This window comes from Anguilla anguilla, chromosome 9 (genome assembly GCF_013347855.1).
Source record: "Anguilla anguilla isolate fAngAng1 chromosome 9, fAngAng1.pri, whole genome shotgun sequence".
Lineage (NCBI taxonomy): Eukaryota > Metazoa > Chordata > Actinopteri > Anguilliformes > Anguillidae > Anguilla > Anguilla anguilla.
This window is the reverse complement of record NC_049209.1, coordinates 31,310,870-31,330,750: the sequence shown is the minus strand read 5'-3', so window position 1 is coordinate 31,330,750 and position 19,881 is coordinate 31,310,870. Positions and strand designations below refer to the sequence as shown.

At 44.8% G+C, this 19,881-nt stretch overlaps 1 protein-coding gene across 1 annotated transcript in view; it reads left to right on the top strand.

The window, feature by feature from the left end:
- LOC118235877 (neurexin-1-beta-like) overlaps window positions 1-19,881 on the top strand; it is a 220,471-nt gene that overhangs the window by 196,825 nt on the left and 3,765 nt on the right. Inside the window, exons 6-7 of the mRNA XM_035433742.1 lie at window positions 993-1,315; window positions 13,335-13,413. Of these exons, the coding sequence (XP_035289633.1) occupies window positions 993-1,315; window positions 13,335-13,413 (402 nt within the window). The remainder of the gene's footprint in view (window positions 1-992; window positions 1,316-13,334; window positions 13,414-19,881) is intronic.

The window sequence follows — 19,881 nt, the reverse complement described above, 5'->3', positions numbered from 1 at the left end:
ATAAATAAGAGTTGCCCTGAGCCAGTTTTTCCCGACCAAATAGTTTTAAGTAATCCTGCACTTAGCTGTCCTCCGCGGCACACCCTCCCCTGCTTAAGGGCTCTTAAGGTAACGGAGGTCAGGGGTCAGCGCTGCGGCTAAGAGAGAGCGGTTGTGGGAAAGCCGCAGACGTGGACAGACATCGGTGTCGGAAACCAGGCCGTGAAATCCTGGAAGCACTTCGTCTCTGGGGCTCACTGGTGGAACTCATGTGTTACGAAAATGATCCGTGTTCAGGGTTATCTCCCAAAAGCCTATGCATGCACACCCATATGCATAAATTCACATGCACACGCAGGCACACACACACACACACACACACACACATATATATATATACATGCACACACACAGTCACACACACACACTCTCTCACACATACACCCTCACACACACACACACACATATATATATACACATGCACACACACAGTCACACACACACACTCTCTCACACATATACCCTCACGCACACACACACTCACAGATAAGCACCACTCACATTTTCTTCCTCCTCTCCAGTTAATTCCGCTCCCTTTGGGTTAGCAGTGCTCTTCCTGAGTGACGCGTTCATGGGTGATATTAGGCAGGCACTCGGCCCAGAGTTCGAATGGCACTCTCTGTGAGCGGTTAGTGAGCCCTGCGCCTCAGTGGGTGCACCTCTGAGCCCACCTGTGGGACGTCCCGCCACTTTTCCCTGAAGTGCTACCAGGAAGCCAAAGATCTAAGATATCTCATAGCTTACACATGGGCCTTCGTACAGGGAGGATGAGACTGACTGTCTTTCCTCTGCTATCTCTTTTCCTCTCTTTCCCTCCCTCTCTCTCTGTCACTCTCTCCCCATCTCTCTCTCTCTCCCTCCCTCTCTCTCTCTCTCTTCTTCCCTCTCTCTCTCACTCTCTCTCTGTCTCTCCCTATCTCTCCCTCCCTCTCTCTCTCTCTCTCCCATCGCAGGGAGACAGCTGACCATCTTTAACAGTCAGGCGGCGATAAAAATCGGGGGTCAGGACAGGGGCCTGCCGTTCCAGGGCCAGATCTCTGGGCTCTACTACAACGGGCTGCAGGTGCTCAAGCTGGCGGCCGAGGGGGACCCCAACGTGCAGGCGGTGGGGAACCTGCGGCTGGTGGGGGACGTCCCGTCCGTCCTCACCACGGAAACCACCTCCGCCACCCCGCTGGCCGACATGTCCACCACCATCATGGAGACCACCACTACCATGGCAACCACCACCACGCGCAAACAGCGATCCCCCACCATGCGGGACAGTGTCACACAGGTACGGGGCGGGGCCAGCCGGGGCGGGACAAGGTCATAGCTAACCCCCCCCCTTTCTCTCCCACAGTGACCTCTGCCTTGTTCCTCTCAGATTGGCTGGTTTCCTTGGCAACATTGGCGATTAAGGAGACGATGCACTTGCTTGTTGGAGACGTGGAAGGATACGCCCTTCTCTTGAGCTTTTGTAAATGTGATATACACAGCTGGTATTAACCTAAGCACTGTAGAACATTGCAGTAATATTTAGCTTGCCACTCCCAAATCGCATACTTCCAGCTATTTTGTAAAGACCAGTCAAACTCACAAAGAACTAAATGTAGTCACCGCTTTCTACAGCCTGAAATAAGTTTGAAAAGTATTATTTGTTTCTCTGGGTAGTTATCTGTAAGGAAAAGAATCATCTTTGATAAACCCCAACAGTTTTTATCACCTCAACCACACAATTTAGGTTTACAGGAGTTAGCCTCTTAGAACATTTTTTTTTAATCATGCAAAATAACACACATTGCTAAGTTACAGTTTGCCGTGAGGACTTCCTGGAAGGTCGCGCCCCGAATAAGCCCCATGAGTAAATCCATCAAATTAGTCGAGTGTGTAATTAGTTAACAAAAGTGCATGAGAGAAAGCTTAGTGATTTATCTGGAGTACACAGCACAAGTCCGATATTAGAGCGCCATGCATCATGAACAGGAATGGGGGGGGGAAATGAGAAAGGAATTGAATAATGACAGGGTGGTGAAGTGATTAAGCGGGAACCCCATCGCAAACGTGCCGCTCCCCAGGGGCCGATCAGACCTGGCAACCCGGAAGGAGGGAGGAGATTAGACGAGCCGACCAGCCGAGGCGTGGAGGAACAAAGGTGGAGGCGCAGAGAGAGAGACTGAGACAAAGGTGGAGGCGCAGAGAGAGAGACTGAGACAAAGGTGGAGGCGCAGAGAGAGAGACTGAGGCAAAGGTGGAGGCGCAGAGAGAGAGACTGAGACAAAGGTGGAGGCGCAGGGAGAGAGACTGAGGAAGACTGGGAGGTGGAGGAGGACACAGTGCTATCCATTATGAGGGGGAAAGGGCGGGTTATGGGTTAAGAGCAATTCCGGGTTTCAGAAAAGTTCCGGCTTTTATTTTTCAGGGGCCCAACAACCGCAGTGCTAGAAATAATAATAATAACCTTGATATCAAAAAATGCATGTAGAAAGAATTTTGTTTTATTTTGTTTTATGTGGCACAGAGGGTCATACCATATACATTTGCCCCCACATGAGTAGGGGTTCAGTCCCGCTGCCTGGCATTTTTTGCTCTGTGATCCTGTGATCCCTATCTGTTACCCTCTCCGCTTTCCTCCAGTCCAAATAAAGTAGAAAAATACAAAATGGTGGCCTGCCCTCATTTTAAAAATGAAAAATTTATACAGCACTTATATGCCTCATTTATCTATTTCAAAACAGGGCACTCAAAGTGCTTTCCACCAAAGAATAATGCAATGTTAAAAAAACATAATGCTCTAAAGGTGTTATTACCAAATACATTTTTAATTCATAAGGATTTAGAAACCATTTAGAAATTCCCCCAGACAAATAACTTCATGATTGGCCAACTCCTCCAGAGTTTGTTTGTGAAAGTGTGTGGCTGATGGTGATAGTGTGCAGTAAACTCCATTTTGCTGGGCGGCCATTCTCTTGCTGTACATCCCACCTGCTCCACTCCAGCGGAAAAGAGCTCAAGCCTGCTCACAGCCTGCTCGTCTTCAAAAAACTTTATTTAAAGCATGAATTTTGCCAATGCGCAGGTTTCCTTACCTGCTCAACACTTTGCTCGTGACCTCATCTAAACAGTGTTATCGGCTGTCAGCAGGTGGTGTGTGTCAGTGTTCCGACTCATATATTTTTATTGGTATTATGGTTTTACTTAATTGTTATATTTATTGGATTCCCCCCTCCAAAGGAACAGCGACGTAACCTTGTCCTGCGGATGTAGCTGTATTTTAATTAGACTATTAAATCACTTCTTTAATTGGCTAAGAGGCACCTGCGTTTTGTGAGCGGAGAGAGGGCCTCATAGCTGGTGGTCCACGTTGCACATAACACCACTCAAGTCTTTCTTCCCTTCAAATTACAGCAGACGTTTTATTATTTCTCTGTATTCAGACACAAAGCAGAGAGAGTTACATATAGAGAAGGGACCACAGCTGGGAAGGCACAGGGTAAGGGATTGAACCTCTGACCACATGGGGGACCTCGCACATGGTTTGAGAGCTGGGTGTCCTATGGACTGTGACCCCCCCCCATTTCATGCAGGCATTAATTGTCATTTGGATTACTGTTAAAAATGTAAACATTACAGCATTTAGTCATTTTAACATCCTTACGATGTGCGCACGCAGTATCGCAGCGACTGCGCTAAAAACAAAATGGCCGTAATGGCGGGACTAATATTCGCCGGAGGCTCCGTCTGTCTCCTGGGCGGTTGCGCGGCGCGCTGGCCCCTGTCAGGCGCGCGCGGCGCTGCGTGCGGCGGTAATGATTGATTGGCAGGGCCCGGGCGGCAGCTAGCGGCTCGCGGCGCCTGAAAGACGCGCGGCGGGAGATATTAATGAAGGGGGAGGAGGGACCCCCTCACCTCCGGCAGCTGTTCTTAATCAAAGCCGCCGACGCCGTGTAATCGCTTTTACAGGCCGGCGATGATTGCCTGTGACTGAGCGCGTGCTCGCGGTGAGAGCTGGGCGGCCCGTCGTCTCACGCTCCTGCTGTAGATTTCCTTTGGGGTGCAGGCCTTAAGGACTTGATTCTTTTTTTTTTTTTTTTTTTTTTTTAAATCTGCATTCAGGTGAAGACAGAGGTGGCTGTATCCCTTTTATACTCAGTATTTATTTGTTTTTTTTCCTTTATTATGTTTCTACTTATTTTTCAGGGTGGCCCAAACATGGTTGTCTTTTCTTCGCTTCAAGCACTAGCTGTAGATTTCCTTTGGGGGTGCAGACCTTAGGAATCATTTCTTTTATGAGAAATCTGCATTCAGTTGAAGACACAGATGACTGTATCCCTTAGTGCTTGGTATTCATTTGTTTTTCCTTTTCTATATTTCAACTTATTTTTTCAGCGTGGCCCAAACTTGCCAATCTTTTCCCTTGTCCTTTGAAATGAATAATAAGTAGTTCTTCTGCTTATTGACAAGTTCAAGGCATCTTTCACAGAGAGCAGAGTTTTCTATGAAGACTAATGTAACAGTCTGCAGTATCATTGTGCCAGCCTATTTCGCATATGCTGTGTGTAAAATCAGCATACCATAACGTGTCAGGGCATGTTTTATACATATCCATGAACACACAGCAGGAATGTGTTAAAGCGCAAGTGTTGGTGGGCTGCACATATGACACTGTGATAAGTCCTTAATCTAGTCATGTGTGGGTTACTAGTAGCATGCATGTGTGCTTTGCTATTGGGCAGAGAGGAAACATGCAGCAGTAAGTCGATATAAATAAAGTTCCACCTGTTACAATGTCAACATGTCACCGCATCGGAAACAAACAACACGTTTTGCAGTTTGTTGCAGCTGGGGCACCAATAGGGAATCTTGGCCTCATGAGAAGATCTCACATTGGCCCCAGCCACCCCATGAAATCTAATGTTCTAATATTTTTTGAGGGGCCCTCGTCAGTCAGGGCCCCTGGAATCATTGTAACTGCCCCACTCCTGTTATGGCGCCCCCTGTTTGCAGGATCTGGTCAGCTGCCAGTGCACCCAAAAGGAATGGCGTAATGGAGGCTCTACTGGCCGCGATGTTGTGAAGCACCTCGCCTTTTAGTGGTTGGGCCAGGGGAGCCCCACACCGCTGTATTTAAGGTCACGCGGGGCGCTGAAGTGGGATGGAAATTAGGAGAGACCCCTCTCTCATCTCTCTCGCTGTCTCTGTCTGTCTTTTTCCCTCTTCCCCCTCTCTCCCTCTCTTGCTGTCCCTGTCTCTCTCCCTCTTTCTTTTTCTCTCTTCCTGTCTATTTTCCGCCCCCCCTCTTTCTCTTACTCCTCTCTTACCTCATCTCTATCTCTATCTCACTCTGTCTCTCTCTCTCTTACTCCTCTCTGGTCTTATCTCTCTCTCTCTCTCCCTCTCTCTAAGTTCAGTTAAGCCGCATTGGCAGGACAGAGTGTTTTGTACGCATAGAGAAGTGTGCAGTGGGCCCGTCTTACTCTGCTGTCATTCAGGCCAAGCTCATAGTTATTCCACAGCAGATGGTGCTTATATCAGACCCGCAGAGCACAGATAGATGCTTCGAGAATGCGTCGCAAATAGTGACGTGTGGTGAAAATTCATTATTCCCTGTGATATTAAAACAAAAAACAAAGGTGCTGACAAGTCCGCTGAACCAATATCAGCGTGTAAAAACAAATGAAAATACACGTATTAAAGGGAGGCACGCTGTCAGGATCCGAGCACAAATTAAGTCAGTCGGGTGGAAGTGCTGTTAACACGTCTGCCTTGTTGACAAGTGGAACAGGGGGATGTTAATCCCAGAAGTGGAGGAGAACTTAAACACGTTTAATTACAGCTCTCCTGTTCTCCTGTTTGCTCACACAACCCCAGGTAAATCCTAGACTCTTTCAGACCTCTGACTCTACTTTGCTATTAGCCTGCCAGTGAAATGCCCCCACCTCCCCCCCCCCCCTCCCAAACAGGAACAGAACCACCCAGGGTTGTGAAACGTCTGAAACAGCTGATTGCTGGGTTAACGAATCACCGGAGGGAAGGCCCTGTGTCAAATCAGATAATAAGCTCAGTATCCCTCTGAACTGATTTGGTCAAATTACTCTAAAAAACATTTTGGGCCAATCACTCTAAATTGGTTGCCCTTGGTGACTTCTGGCGTGAAGACATTGCTTAATTATACGACCAATTAGGCAACAAGTGCAATTGCTTAATAAAAGCTTATTGCCTTGTAATTCCATTCAAATCTAATTACTTAATTCACATAAACATTTTCTCATGCATTTCAAAATTCCTAATGCACGAGAAGAACTAAAGACATCCAAGCAAGCAAGACCCAGGGTGACAGGAGAGAGGAAAAAACTCTCTTGCACCATGAACCAAGGAGGACAGTAACACAGGATTCAATGCAAAATCATTTGCATTCCTTAAGCATTGCAGTCTGAGAAAATGATAAGCATTCAAAATGTTTACTATTATGATAACTGCAGAGCAGTCTGGAGTTCCCCTTCTGCATACATCCTGCTCTGGGGGAGGGTCTGTCATCCTCTTGTGAGTTGTGTCTCTCCTAAACTGAATGTCTTCTCACTGGAGAGAAAATACATACTGATAACGTGCAATAACAACAAATAACTTTTGTAGTCATCAATCAATGCAATTTGAAAAAACCCTCAGTTGGTTATCTAACACACTGTACATTCCACTTTGGACCCCTCTTCCATTGTGCACTGCTATTATGTAGCTAGCTAAAGAAAGTTTCTGAGCTAAAGGGAAAACAAACAAGCTTCCAACTAACTATATAACATTTGCTAGGAAACGTAAGTAATTTGGCTCGCCTGCTTTATTTAAAGAGAGAAAAGATATCCTTTTAAGTAAAACTTTGCTCCTTAGATTTAAATTGTTTCTCGCGATGTAGGTGGGAAGAACTCCACTTCTATTTAATAGGACAAAGTATATGTACATGCAAGCTTAGTCAGCAGTGTGAACAGAAGCATCTGGCGACGACATGTTTAGGAGAACTCAGTATAGCTCTCAGTATAAAAAACATCTCTAGATGAAAGCAGAGCAGATTACAAGCTCCTCAGAGCCCGTGTGAGATCTCCATTTGATAGAGGTCACTGTCTGACAGAGTGTACCAAAAAACACATGGAAATAATGAAATAAAGAAATGATCATGTTTTTATTTGTCATTACATCTTTAAAAGAACTTTGTATTCGCAATTTTCACGATCATCTCTTAAAATAATTATCTTTGAGCGTGAATTTGAATTTTGAGGAGGCTGTGCTTCATCATCTCTCATTTCCCTACGTGGAGTAGCCTTCAGCGTGCGCATCCCCTCCCACGAAACGGATTCAAAAAGATGTGAAATGGAATTGAGCGCAACCTTCACACACTGTCATAAAGGGCTCTTAGAAAATGAATGGACCACAAGATAAAACACTTTACAATATGGGCCACTACTTTGGCCTTTTTTTTCCTAATTGCTGAAACCCACCAGCACCCTCTCTCACCGCCATTAGCGTTCGTCCGCCTGATGGCGGAAATCCCTTTCCCGCAGCAATTTACCGCGAGGGCGCAGTTTCACGTTCCGTAACTCATTAACACAGCCAGATATTTACCGGATTAATTAGGGATGAAGCGCTGGCCTGAAGTGCCTCCCGGAATGGCCCCAGGCGGGACTCGAACCCGTGACCCCCCCCCCACACAGTCTGTGCACGCATTCCGATGCTGTGAGCACGTGCTGTTCTCCTTGCAGATGCAGCGTCCGCATCAGGTGACGGCATCAGAGCCGTCTCCCCCCTCAGACCTGAGAGCAAACCCCCAATTATACAAAACAGGCCGAATAAACCCCCCCTCAATAATATACTGCAATGAAGAGGAAAATAATTTCATATTATAAAGATGGCGATTTCATGTCGTCATTGGGATGTGCTGGTCAGTTGTCGTAAGCATTTTCTCCTTTAGAATTCTCCAGAAACACAAACTGAAGTTGTGCCCTTTCTCTGACCACGCTCGGTTTTTTTGCCGTACGCGTTCCTCTCCTCAGGATGATGGGCGATGTCATATTTAGCAGTTAGTTGCTCGGCGCAGTGCTGACCCAGGCCCCGAGTCACACAGCTAATGAAGCAGTGTCAGGTGCTCTGATGAGAATAAATCTGCAGGGTATCTCCGGCGTGGAGCGTGAGATGACTCCTCGCAGGTCGGGAAAGCTGTCTGACAGCTTGTTTACACAGAATGTCCTATTAAGGGCAGGAGTCTCTCCGTTTGTCTGCTCATTTATGAGAACTGAAGGCACGGATCTGGCCGGATCCTCGCTGCCTAGTAAAGCGAGCTTCGCCACCCTTGAGCTAATTACGGAGCGAAAAGCCGCTGCAGCTGGCAGAGGCATCCAATCAAAACTCCTCCAAACGTGTCCCGTAATCCCATAGTTCTCAGGCACGATGTGTTTTCTCTTGCTGATTACACAGTGGAAGGCACGTGATGCTGGCAGGGGCACACAAATCCTCCACACCTGGAGCGTAGTTCTATCTTTCTCACACCCGATGAGTTTCTCTCCCTCCCTCCCTTCCTTCCTCCCTCCCTTCCAACACTCAGCTCACTTCACTGCCTGCCAACACAGATACAGATATATCCGTCATGAATAATAGAGAAGGGTGGTGTGGCGCTGCTGTGAATGTCACTGTCGCCCCACAGCAGGGCGGTTCTGAGTTCAGCCCGGCCCATTCTGTGTGGAGTTTACATTCTCCCCCCAGGTTTCCTCTGGGTGCTCAGGTTTCCTCCCACAGTCCAAGCACATGTTGGTAAGGCTAGTCGGAGAGTCTAAATTGCCTCCAGGTATGAGTGTGTGAGTGAATGGTGTGTGTGCCCTGCGATGGATTGGTAACCTGTCTGGGGTGTGTGCCTTGCCCAGTGCATGCTGGGATAGCCCCCAGCCCTCCTGCAACCCTGACCAGGAACACGCAGGTTAGAAAGTAAATGGATAGATGGATGGATAAATAATAGAGAAGAGAACTGGGCTGAAGGCTTTATAGGCATGTACAGTATTGCTCTGTAGGTCCAGTCACTTCATAATATAGCAGTGATGCACAAGTCCAACCAGGGCACAGGAGAGAGAAATACAGAGATAAAGTACCAGAGTCCATGCTTATTAGTCTTAACCGTTTGGGTTGCTGGACAATCCTTGGCTTGGGGGGTGCACTGGATCTTAAATGACAAATGTGGACAGACTCAAACAACTGCAAACACTCATATGATTTCTGTCTTGATTGATGCAGGCTGCTCAGGGCACTTCACTATGAGTTGTTTGTCTTCTCTTTACGTCATGGCACAAAGCGTATATTAATATTTCCCTCAGTGCTCGCTCCTCAGGAACATAGCATTGGCTGGACAGTGTATTCCGGCTGGCTGTCACTGCGTTTCCAAATGTAGCGCTCTTCAAAGTAACCCCCCTGGGGAGTAACATTCTTATTCTAATTCGAATTTGTGAATTCTTGTTCTTTTTTTTTTGTTCCTTCTCTTTTTCTTATTCTCAAGCTCATTTTTAATCTTATTCTAATTCTTATTCATGCCAGGCACATTTATCCAGAATGCTAATATCATGTACAAATACGTATTCCAACGTGATTATCTTCCCTGCAGGCGGTAGCTTTTGGGGTTGCATGTGTCATAGACTGGTGTGCACATTTGGCAACCCTTCACATTAAATATGCTGGGGGGGGGGGGGGGGGGGGGGGGGGGGGAGCGTGCATAATTTTCCATGTACTCAGCTGCGCACATTCCCCGTTCAATATGACGCGTAACTCAGGCGAGATTAATTAGCTTACAAAACACTCCGGGGTTGCACATGGGAGCAAACGCAGTAATCTTAGCACACATGCTAGAGCTGACGGGAAAGGGAAAGCTCATTTTGCAAATTCACCTCTTTTAATGAGTGCGCACATTGAATCTATATATGTAGAGTTTCTCTGTCCTATTGATTTAGATTTCTTTTCTCTCTTTCCCATGTTCCGGTCTTTTTGAAAGTCAAAGCCATAAATCAGCCTATTATGGTTTGTTGCTGTTAAATAACGGCTTGATTGTGAAATAACGCTTTCGGTAGCACATTTGATGTCTTTTGTCTTTGACCAGTATGCCCTTATAAAATTATTTTAATAAAAAATCCAATCATCTATGACCCCCCCCCCCCCCCCAAACCTCAGCGCATGAAGCACTTATTTGGAGGTGACTGTAATTGGCTTGGTCTCACCTTCACTGCTCTTCAGTACAAAAAAAAATAAAACTTTGTCTCCCAAAATAGCTTAAAAAAATGTTTATCAGGCAATGACTGTAGCTTGTCAGTCTACTAAAGCCTGATAATTGGGTGACAGATAGCTGTCGGGCGGTTATTTATTTATTCTTTTGGAAGAGAAAATGCTCTTGTAAGGCTTTAAGCAGTAAAATGGCTTTACTGCTGTAAAATGGCCTTTAGAACCCAAAAACACAGAGTGCTCGTGCACTCACAAGGACAAATCAGCGTGGTATTGTGTGGGGAAAACCATAGAACGTGGCATCCCTTCTGACAGCCCTGCGGTTGCTCATTTGTAACATATTTTTGAAATACAGATTTTTGCTGCTCATTACAGTATTCTGTAAATCTGGATTACAGTACATGTGTGGTAAATATACAGTAGTTTACTGACTACCAATAATTTGACTGTGCTGCCAGTAATTTGAAAAGAAATTTCGTACAGTGCAGAATTATTGGCTGGGTATTTATCCCCATTGGGGATTCCACATTGGTTCAGCAGTTCAGGTTGCTGTTAATAGTGTTCACTCCTTGAAGACAAATTGAATTTACGAAATTTCTAAAGGAAACTCTTTTACAAAAAAATATCCTTCTGTAGCCTGCTGATTTTACAGGGCGCAGGCACTCATTGTTGGATCTCTACGGGAATAATCAGCACCATGTTTGATAACGATGTAAATATGCTTCAAGCATGAGAACTTTAGCCCATTCTTTTCATTTTGATTTTGTATGGGCATTTGTGAATATGTACCCCACACTCTCTGTGGCGTTGTAAACAGGGTTATTGCTCTTTTATCCTTTTCTCAATAATTTACACCTGACTACCGGGTCTTCTAGTGACAGTTTTCAGTATCGTCCTGGGATGATAAATGCTGAGGTTTTAGGATTAAGCTGTCTGATTATGGCTGTTAACTGTCATGTTTTTCTATAGGCACTGGGCAGAACCACCTATTTTTTGTTTATTTTATTTTGTTTTTTGTTTTACATTTTTAAATAGTATCCATTTATACAGCTGGACATATACTGAAGCAATTCAGTATGGGTACCTTGCTCAAGGGTACAACAGCAGTACAACAGCAGTGTTGTATTCTTCAACCTGCAATCTTTCAGTTACAAGCCCAGTTCCCTAACCATTATACTACACTGCCACCCCCTCACTGGATGGTTTTTGGGGTAGGTAAGCACCCTGCTCTCTGATTCTGAATCCTGACCAACCAGTGTGAGCCGTAGCAAAACTGACGGTAACATCTTCCAATAGGGATGGAGAGTTTCAGTCCATAAGTCTGTCCTTCTCACGTCGTGCAAGAACAACACCTGCAGGCTGCCTGCACTGACTGTGCATGGATCGCTCTCCTTTTACGCAACGAGTGTGCAGCTGAGCACACAGCAGCTGAGCACATGCTCGTCTGAACAAAACAGACCAATGACATTGCAGAGGCGGGGATACAAATGACAAAATAAGGAAGAAAAGGGCAACATTTTTTATAAAAATGTTTTATTTTCATTTTTTTTAATTTTGTTTGAACACTGACCAATAACATAGCACAGGCGATGCTACAAATACCAAATAATGAAGAAAAGTTTTTTTATTTCATAGACTGAAACTTTTTGATTAGTTCTTTTTTTACTTGTGATTTCTTCCCCTAGTTTGCTGGTGCGCTGTCCCTAACAGTCCCCCATCACTGTTTATTAGTCTCAAATTAAAAGCATGGATTTTTATTTCACAATAATGGCTCCCCAAAGAATTGCGCTTTGAAGAGGTTACCCCCAATAATGACGGTTGTAAAAAATGTTTACTTATTTTACGGGGCTACTGAGGATACTGAGTCATAGCTATTTTCATGCACTTCTCGGATGAATAAGTAAATGCTTGCTTGCTTTTGATCAACTGTGGACTGCAAACATCACAGATAAGAGTGTGACACGTTCAGATTGTGGCCGTGAGACCATAATCAGACTGTCAGCCATGATGCCGAACTCCAAATATTAAGATCCATGCAGAGTTGGGAGAAGGAGACACGGAGCAGTGGTATGGCTGGTGGTGGAGAGGAGTGTATCCAGTATGAAGCAGGCACCAGTGTCTTGAGCCATGGGTCTATAAATGTGTTTGAGAACAAAGCTGAGCCAAAACCAAGGGATTTTCCATGTGCCTCTGGGGTGTGGATGTCACCTCCTGCCATAGCTGAACACAACACACGACTGCAAAGTGAATCAAAAAAGGTGACAAATCTACGGTAATTTTCCATGTACTGTATATGTGCCTTGAGATATCATTACAGGAATTTTAGTGTGTAAAGGAGATGTTACACATTATGCATTATATCATAAATATATATCACACTTACTACCGTGGCATGAAATATCAGTTTCTTCTTTTATGCAGCATACTTTTTCATTATTTTTCTAAAATATAGGGTATTACGAATTTATACAGCTGGATATTTAGTGAATCAATTCAGAACAAGTGAGAATTATGTTCGTGATTAAAGTGCCTGGTAAAGCCTTATATGTGCTGAGTGCTCTTTCCACAACTGCACACTGAGAGAGCATTCATTCAGTCGTTCATTCCTCTCATTACCCACCTCGCAACATAACCAGAGTCTGAAATTACGGGCTTGTGTGTGTGTGTGTGTGTGTAAAAAAACCGTCTTAACAGATCTGAGTCAGTAATTGATTAATAGTAGTTAATTAGGGTTTTGCAAGGAACTGTTCCCCCAGTTTCGCATTGCGTGTTGCCGAGCTCGTTCTGTGGCAAACACTCATCTGGAGAAGGGAATCTAATGACTGCCGTGATAGGGTAGCGCAGCCCGCATTCCTGTTTTATGGATATGGCTTCATTTTAATTGCAGGTGTTTATTACCATAAGTGCGTGGGGTGCGACTGTATCCGCCTGCTGCTCCTGGCAAAATGAATTTCTCCCTTGGAGATGGCTGGAGGGTTCTGTTGTGGCGGCGGCGCGATGAGAGGTGTGATAACTCTCCGGGTGTGTATTCGAGGCGTCTCTGCTCGCTCTTCTCACGCTTCGCTCCCGTGTTCCAGAACACGGACGACCTGCTGGTGGCCTCGGCCGAGTGCCCGACCGACGACGAGGACCTCGACGAGTGCGAGCCTGGAACAGGTGAGTTCGCCTGCCGGTTCTGCGCAGATTTTCAGCTTTCTAAAAAAAAAAAAAAAATCAACAACAGGGGCCCCTTCCTCATTCTCTTTCTGTGACCCCGCCCCTTTCCACATGAAGCTGTGATTGGTCAGTCGTACGCGTATACACAGGCCATGGGCGCGCACACGTTTATAGCGCCAGTGAGTGCTTTGTGCCCTGTTATGGCTGGCAGTGGATTGATTTGCACATTCATGATTGGTAAACGTAGAAAAAGATTGTCACATCTGGCGTTCAGCATGACAGTGGACAAGGCTAACTCAGTCACCACCCATATCTGCTAGGATGCAGGGTCTCTCCAGGAACAGGGGAGAGGCATCCGTGGGGTGCTTCTGGGAACCCTCCAAAATATTTAGCATAAGCCTGTGGAGTTCTCACCCCCCTTGGTGGGACTCATGCTCCCTCACTCACATGGCTGAGCCAGCAGATTTCTGAAGGAGAGCAGGCAGTGCACTGCGCCGAGCTGAGTGTGCAGGATTCAGATCGCAGCCTCACAGCAACGCTTTCCGCACACCCGTTTATCCTCTCCCAAAATCTCCCCCCCCGCCCCCCATTCCTGTCCTGCTGTGCCGCTTGTAAAATATGGCTGGCTAACCCAGCATGCCCTCCCAGCCGGCCTCTGCCCCCTGGCTGCGGGGGGTCATTAGTGGGCTACAGAGAGGGGACAGGCCCGGCAGACTAATGGAGCTGTGCCTCGGCTGCTGAACCGCTACTCGGCTTTCCCGGCCCAAAGATTCAAATCAGGATTCTCTCAGTTTCACAGAAAATGTCATTACCTCCACCTGCCTGTGAAACCAAGTGCATTAATAAAGAGACACATGAAATATTAACAGGCTTTGCAGACGTCATTACATAATCTTACTCTTTCTCTCTCTCTCACACACACACACGCATATTTGTGCACACACACATACACATACATCTTGTTATCCCTATTTAAATGAATAATGTAGTTTATAACAAATGTCTGAAGCCACAGAAAGCATACTTACCTCTGTAAAAACTAAAATGGACAAGTCTTATCCATCTGGGGCCAATGTTGAAACACCCCCACAGCCTCAGGAAAAACATCCCATCTTACCTTCAACCTCCCAGCTCTTGGCGGTAAATGGAATGTACAGTAATCAGTGAAAAGTAATGTGGAAAGTGGACATCGTCAACAAGCTCAAACTCACTTATAAAAAATAAATAAATTCAGGTTACAGAGAGCCAGCGCTTGTAAAACCTTTTTTTCGGGCGCAGTTAACTGATTTTGGGAATGGCTTTTTCTCTGAGGGTGGGGACAGCAGCGAACATCCGAGATCGAAGCGCTGGTCTGGACTGTCGTTTGGCACGTCAGTCCGCTGTCCATTTCAAACTGCCACAGACAGAGTTCCTTCTAGAGCTGGAACTGTTCGTCACCTTTCAGAGGATTAAAATGGGCTCTAATGCGATTGTGAGAAATTAATATTGCCGAATTAGGCATTTAGCAGAGAACAAGTCATATTAGAGTACTGTATTACACCTATGATGTGCACTAATTAGGATGTGCTAAGTGTGAATCTGATTATCATTATCTGTTAGGTATTATTAGTAGCATTCGTAGTGTATGATGTTATTATTACTTTTTCATTAATGAATAAATTTAATAAAAATGTCATATCCTAAAAAGGATACTGCTATCTCAGACTGTATGTCCAACAGTCCAGGTATATGTTTCAGTTTAGTCTGAATGATATTTTTTCCATCTTTATAGGTTTCAAATAATAAGATGTGACGTCAGTGGTTTGACAGTGGTGACTGAATCCAGTGGATGTTTATTGTGCCATTAGGTTTGGGTTTGATGTTATCTTTGACACATTACGTCTCCCTGTAACCGCTTTTCTTCTTTGCTTTTATCCTAAAATACAGTGAAATTGAAGCGCAAACTTGCACTGACACTTTTAAAACATCAAGTTGAAATCCTTTGTAAGTCTTAACAGATGAATCGTAAATGTTTTTTTTTGCAGTCAGTCCTGTGAGCATAACAGGTAATTTGTCAAAATTTCAAACCTTTTCTGCACTTATAAAAGGGACTATGAAAGAAGCTGATGTCAGCAGGGATGGTTTTTATTACCTGAGGATTTCAGGCCTACCACTGCCTGCTGTTCTTAACACATACGTTCTTTTGTCCTGTTGAGCCTGGAAAAGGCCATAACAACTGTTTCGATCCAAAATGATGATAGCACAACGGCAGCCTGTTATTATTGTGACAATGATGGATCAATCACAGCTCCATGTGAGAAAAAAAAGGCTAAAGTGATGGCATATTTGCACCTATTAAAGTGTTTCTCCTTCGGTGAACCTTACTGCATGACTCTGGCGAGTTCCAGCACAATCCACAGTCTAAATATTTCCGTTCAATTGCAATTTTCTATGGCCATGAGAAACTGAAGAGGTGCTTGTGTGTGTGCTTGCGTACATGTGTGTGTGTGCGTGTGTGAGTGCGAGTGTGCGCGTGTGTGTGTGCTTGCGTACGTGTGTGAGTGAGAGTGCGAGCGTGTGTGTGTGAGGGTATGCATGCGTTTATGAGCGTGCACACTTAAGTTTGTGCATGCATGTGTGTATGTATGTAAGTGTATGTGTGGATGTGTGTGAGTGTTAGGGTATGCACTTATGAGGGTGCATACCTAAGTTTGTGCACGTATATGTGAGTGTACACTCACCGGCCACTTTATTAGGTACACCTTGCTAGTACCCGGTGTGGTCTTCTGCTGCTGTAGCCCATCTGCTTCAAGGTTGAAAGTGTTGTGCGTTCAGAGATGCTCTTCTGCATACCTCGGTTGTAACAAGTGGTTATTTGAGTTACTGTTGCCTTTCTATCAGCTCGAACCAGTCTGGCCATTCTCCTCTGACCTCTGTCATCAACAAGGCATTTTAGCCAGAGAACTGCCGCTCACCTGATATTTTCTTTTTTCGGACTATTCTCTGTAAACCCTAGAGATGGTTCTGCGTGAAAATCCCAGTAGATCAGCGGTTTCTGAAATACTCAAACAAGCCCGTCTGGCACCAACAACCATGCCACGTTCAAAGTCACTTAAATCACCTTTCTTCCCCATTCTGATGCTTGGCTTGAACTTCAGCAGGTTGTCCTGACCATGTCTACATGCCTAAATGCATTGAGTTGCTGCCACGTGATTGGCTGATTAGATATTTGCGTTAACGAACAGTTGAACAGATGTACCTAATAAAGTGACCGGTGAGTGAGTGTGTGTGTGTGTGTGTGTGTGTGTGTGTGTGGGTGGGTGGGTGGGAGGGCTGAATACACATAAGGGCACAGATCACAGTATAATTCATCCCAGCTAAGTTTTAGAAATGCCAGTACAGTCTATTTAAGACACTGTACACGTCCATCACCCATGTAAATAAACAAATAAATCCCAACAGCTCCACGACTCTCAGCAGCTCCACGATTGCTGTGTACATTCATGTGTTTGTTTTCCTTACCAGATCCAGAGCACAACCCCGACAGCTGTAATCTCTCCATGTACTGCAGGAGCTATACGCTAGAGCAGCAAATGTTCTGGTGAATGAATATTTTAAACAAACACAGCAAACATTAGAGCTGGCCTCATAAGCGAGATGGAATATTTATAGGACATTATGCGGCAAGGTGCGGTACTCATAAGCCTCACACACCCACACACAGACACACACATGCACCTGCACACACAAACACACAGACACACACACACACACACACAGACACACACAGACAGACACACACACATTCACACACACACGCACAGACAGATACACACACACAAGCACACACACTGACACACTCACACACACACATACACACACACACATATTCACACACCCACACACAGACACACAAACACACACACACACACAGAGACACACACGCACAGACAGATACGCACACACACAGACACACACACACACACACACACAGACAGACACACACACATTCACACACACACACACACACACACACATATATACATATATACACACACGCACAGACAGATACACACACACAAGCACACACACTGACACACGCACACACACATTCACACACACACATACACACACACACATATTCACACACCCACACACAGACACACAAACACACACACACACAGACAGACACACACGCACAGACAGATACACACGCACACACACTGACACACACACACACGCACAGACAGATACACACGCACACACAAACACACACACACACAGACAGACACACACACATTCACACGCACAGACAGATACACACGCACCCACACACAGACACACACACACACATATACACACACACACAGACAGATACACACACACACACAGACACACACACACACACACACACACACACATATACACACACGCACAGAAAGATACACACACACAATCACACACACAGACAGACACACACATTCACACACACACACATATACACACATGCACAGACAGATACACGCACACACACTGACACACGCACACACACATACAGACATACACACACACAGACACAGATACAACACAGACAGACACATACATATACACACACGCACGCGCACACATACACACACACACAGACACAACACAGACAGACACACACAGACACCCACACACACACATGCGTGTGCATGGGTTCGTGATGTGAGTTTCTGGGGTGCGGTGCTTGAATGCGATTGTCAGTTTGACAGGAGAAATATTTGAAAGACTTTTCTTTTCAATGTATTTTTCTCTCTTCTCCTTCTGTGAGTTGCTTGGTACCAAAAGATGGTGCCAAAGGTGCCACTCTGACCAACTCGTTATAACCCCTGCTTTTTCTTTGTTTTGTGATTAATCCTCTTTTGAGCGGCAATAATGCGTTTTTTGTGGGTACGCAACAAGAACTACAAAAAAACAAGTCAAATGTTATTTATGTGGAACACATAAAACTGTGGGCCTTTTGCTTGTGTATAAGATCATTATTGTAAACCCAGCCCTGAAATTAAGGGGTAATCTCCTCACCCCCTCGCCCCTTAATCTCCTAACTTTAAACCCTCATAATGCTTCACCCTTCCATTACTTCCACTGGGCACTACTTAAGTAGCATCATTAACACATATCTTTAATGTTTAAAAGATTACCTTCATAAATCATGGCCCTAATCACGAGGAACAACGTATTCCAGATCAGGAAACAAGACGTGAATGAAAATCAGTTAAAAATGAAAATAATGACTGAACCCTCCCTTCTTTCCCTCAAAAAAAAAGAAAGCTATAAATATTGTATATGTAGACATTTCTGAATGTACATACTGCCATTGTATGCCAAGCAGGCTTTTCACAGTTGTAAGATGAGTTACCTTATTCAGCCTTTGTGTATTTCTAATGGTTATCTGTCCTGTATTTTCATCTTAAGGGGATGGTGTTCTTAAAGATATTTCTAGTGTCATTGCAAATTCCCAAAACCCTGTTGGGTTCCCAAAGATAACCCCCCCTCCCCCCTCCTATGTTTTGAAATGAACAGTATGTTTGAACTGAAAACAGAATTGATGCTGTTCTTTAACAAGGAGACAGGAGCTCAATACATTCACAAAGGCATAAGAGTGGAAATACACAAGACACGTAGAGAGAAAGAATACACGACACACACACGCATTCACAAAAATGAGAGCGAGGCCACGCAACACACATTCAGCAGGACAATGCCTGTACACTCACAAAGAGAGACAGAATGCTGAAGGTTACCCGAACTGAACTGCTTAGTTACCTCAAAGCAGGTGACTGCTCGTGCATAGGTGTGCGTGCTGAATTGGAAGTCAGTAGTTCTACTAAACAGCTGATGCATTATGTGAAGCGTGTTTCAAAAAACACACACACACAGGCACAAACATACACACACACACACACACACACACACACACATACTCAGAGAGGCACACGCCTACATGCACAGGAATCATCAAACGATCTAAGAAAGGGGGAAAAGTTGTGTTTCTATCCGAGAACAATCTTACACAGCTTTCTTTTTGTAATTTTTTTTTCATGCTAAAATCATGCGGCCAATTTGTTGATGTAAGTGACCTGAACTCCGTGGTTTGATATCTTATTTTAAAAAAGAAAAGAAAAACAGAGTAGAGATAAGATCAGACAGAGCTGAGGACAGACAGTTTTAGCCGTAGAACTGTTTAGATTTAATGCAAAAGCTTCTTTTTTTTTTTACAAATACAGTACTAACAAACTTCTGTTAATTTTAATCAGTTAGTCTAGTTGAGAGTTAGAATAGCTAAGCGTACTTGAACCTCAATGTTTCTGTACCTGTATTTTATACCTGTACATTACCTGTACTAAATACCTAATTTAGTATATTTGTTTTGTGAAAGCTAGCATAGCCAGCTTAACTGTTTAAATAGTTCCTAGCTTCTGTATAAACTCTAACTCTATGACTAAC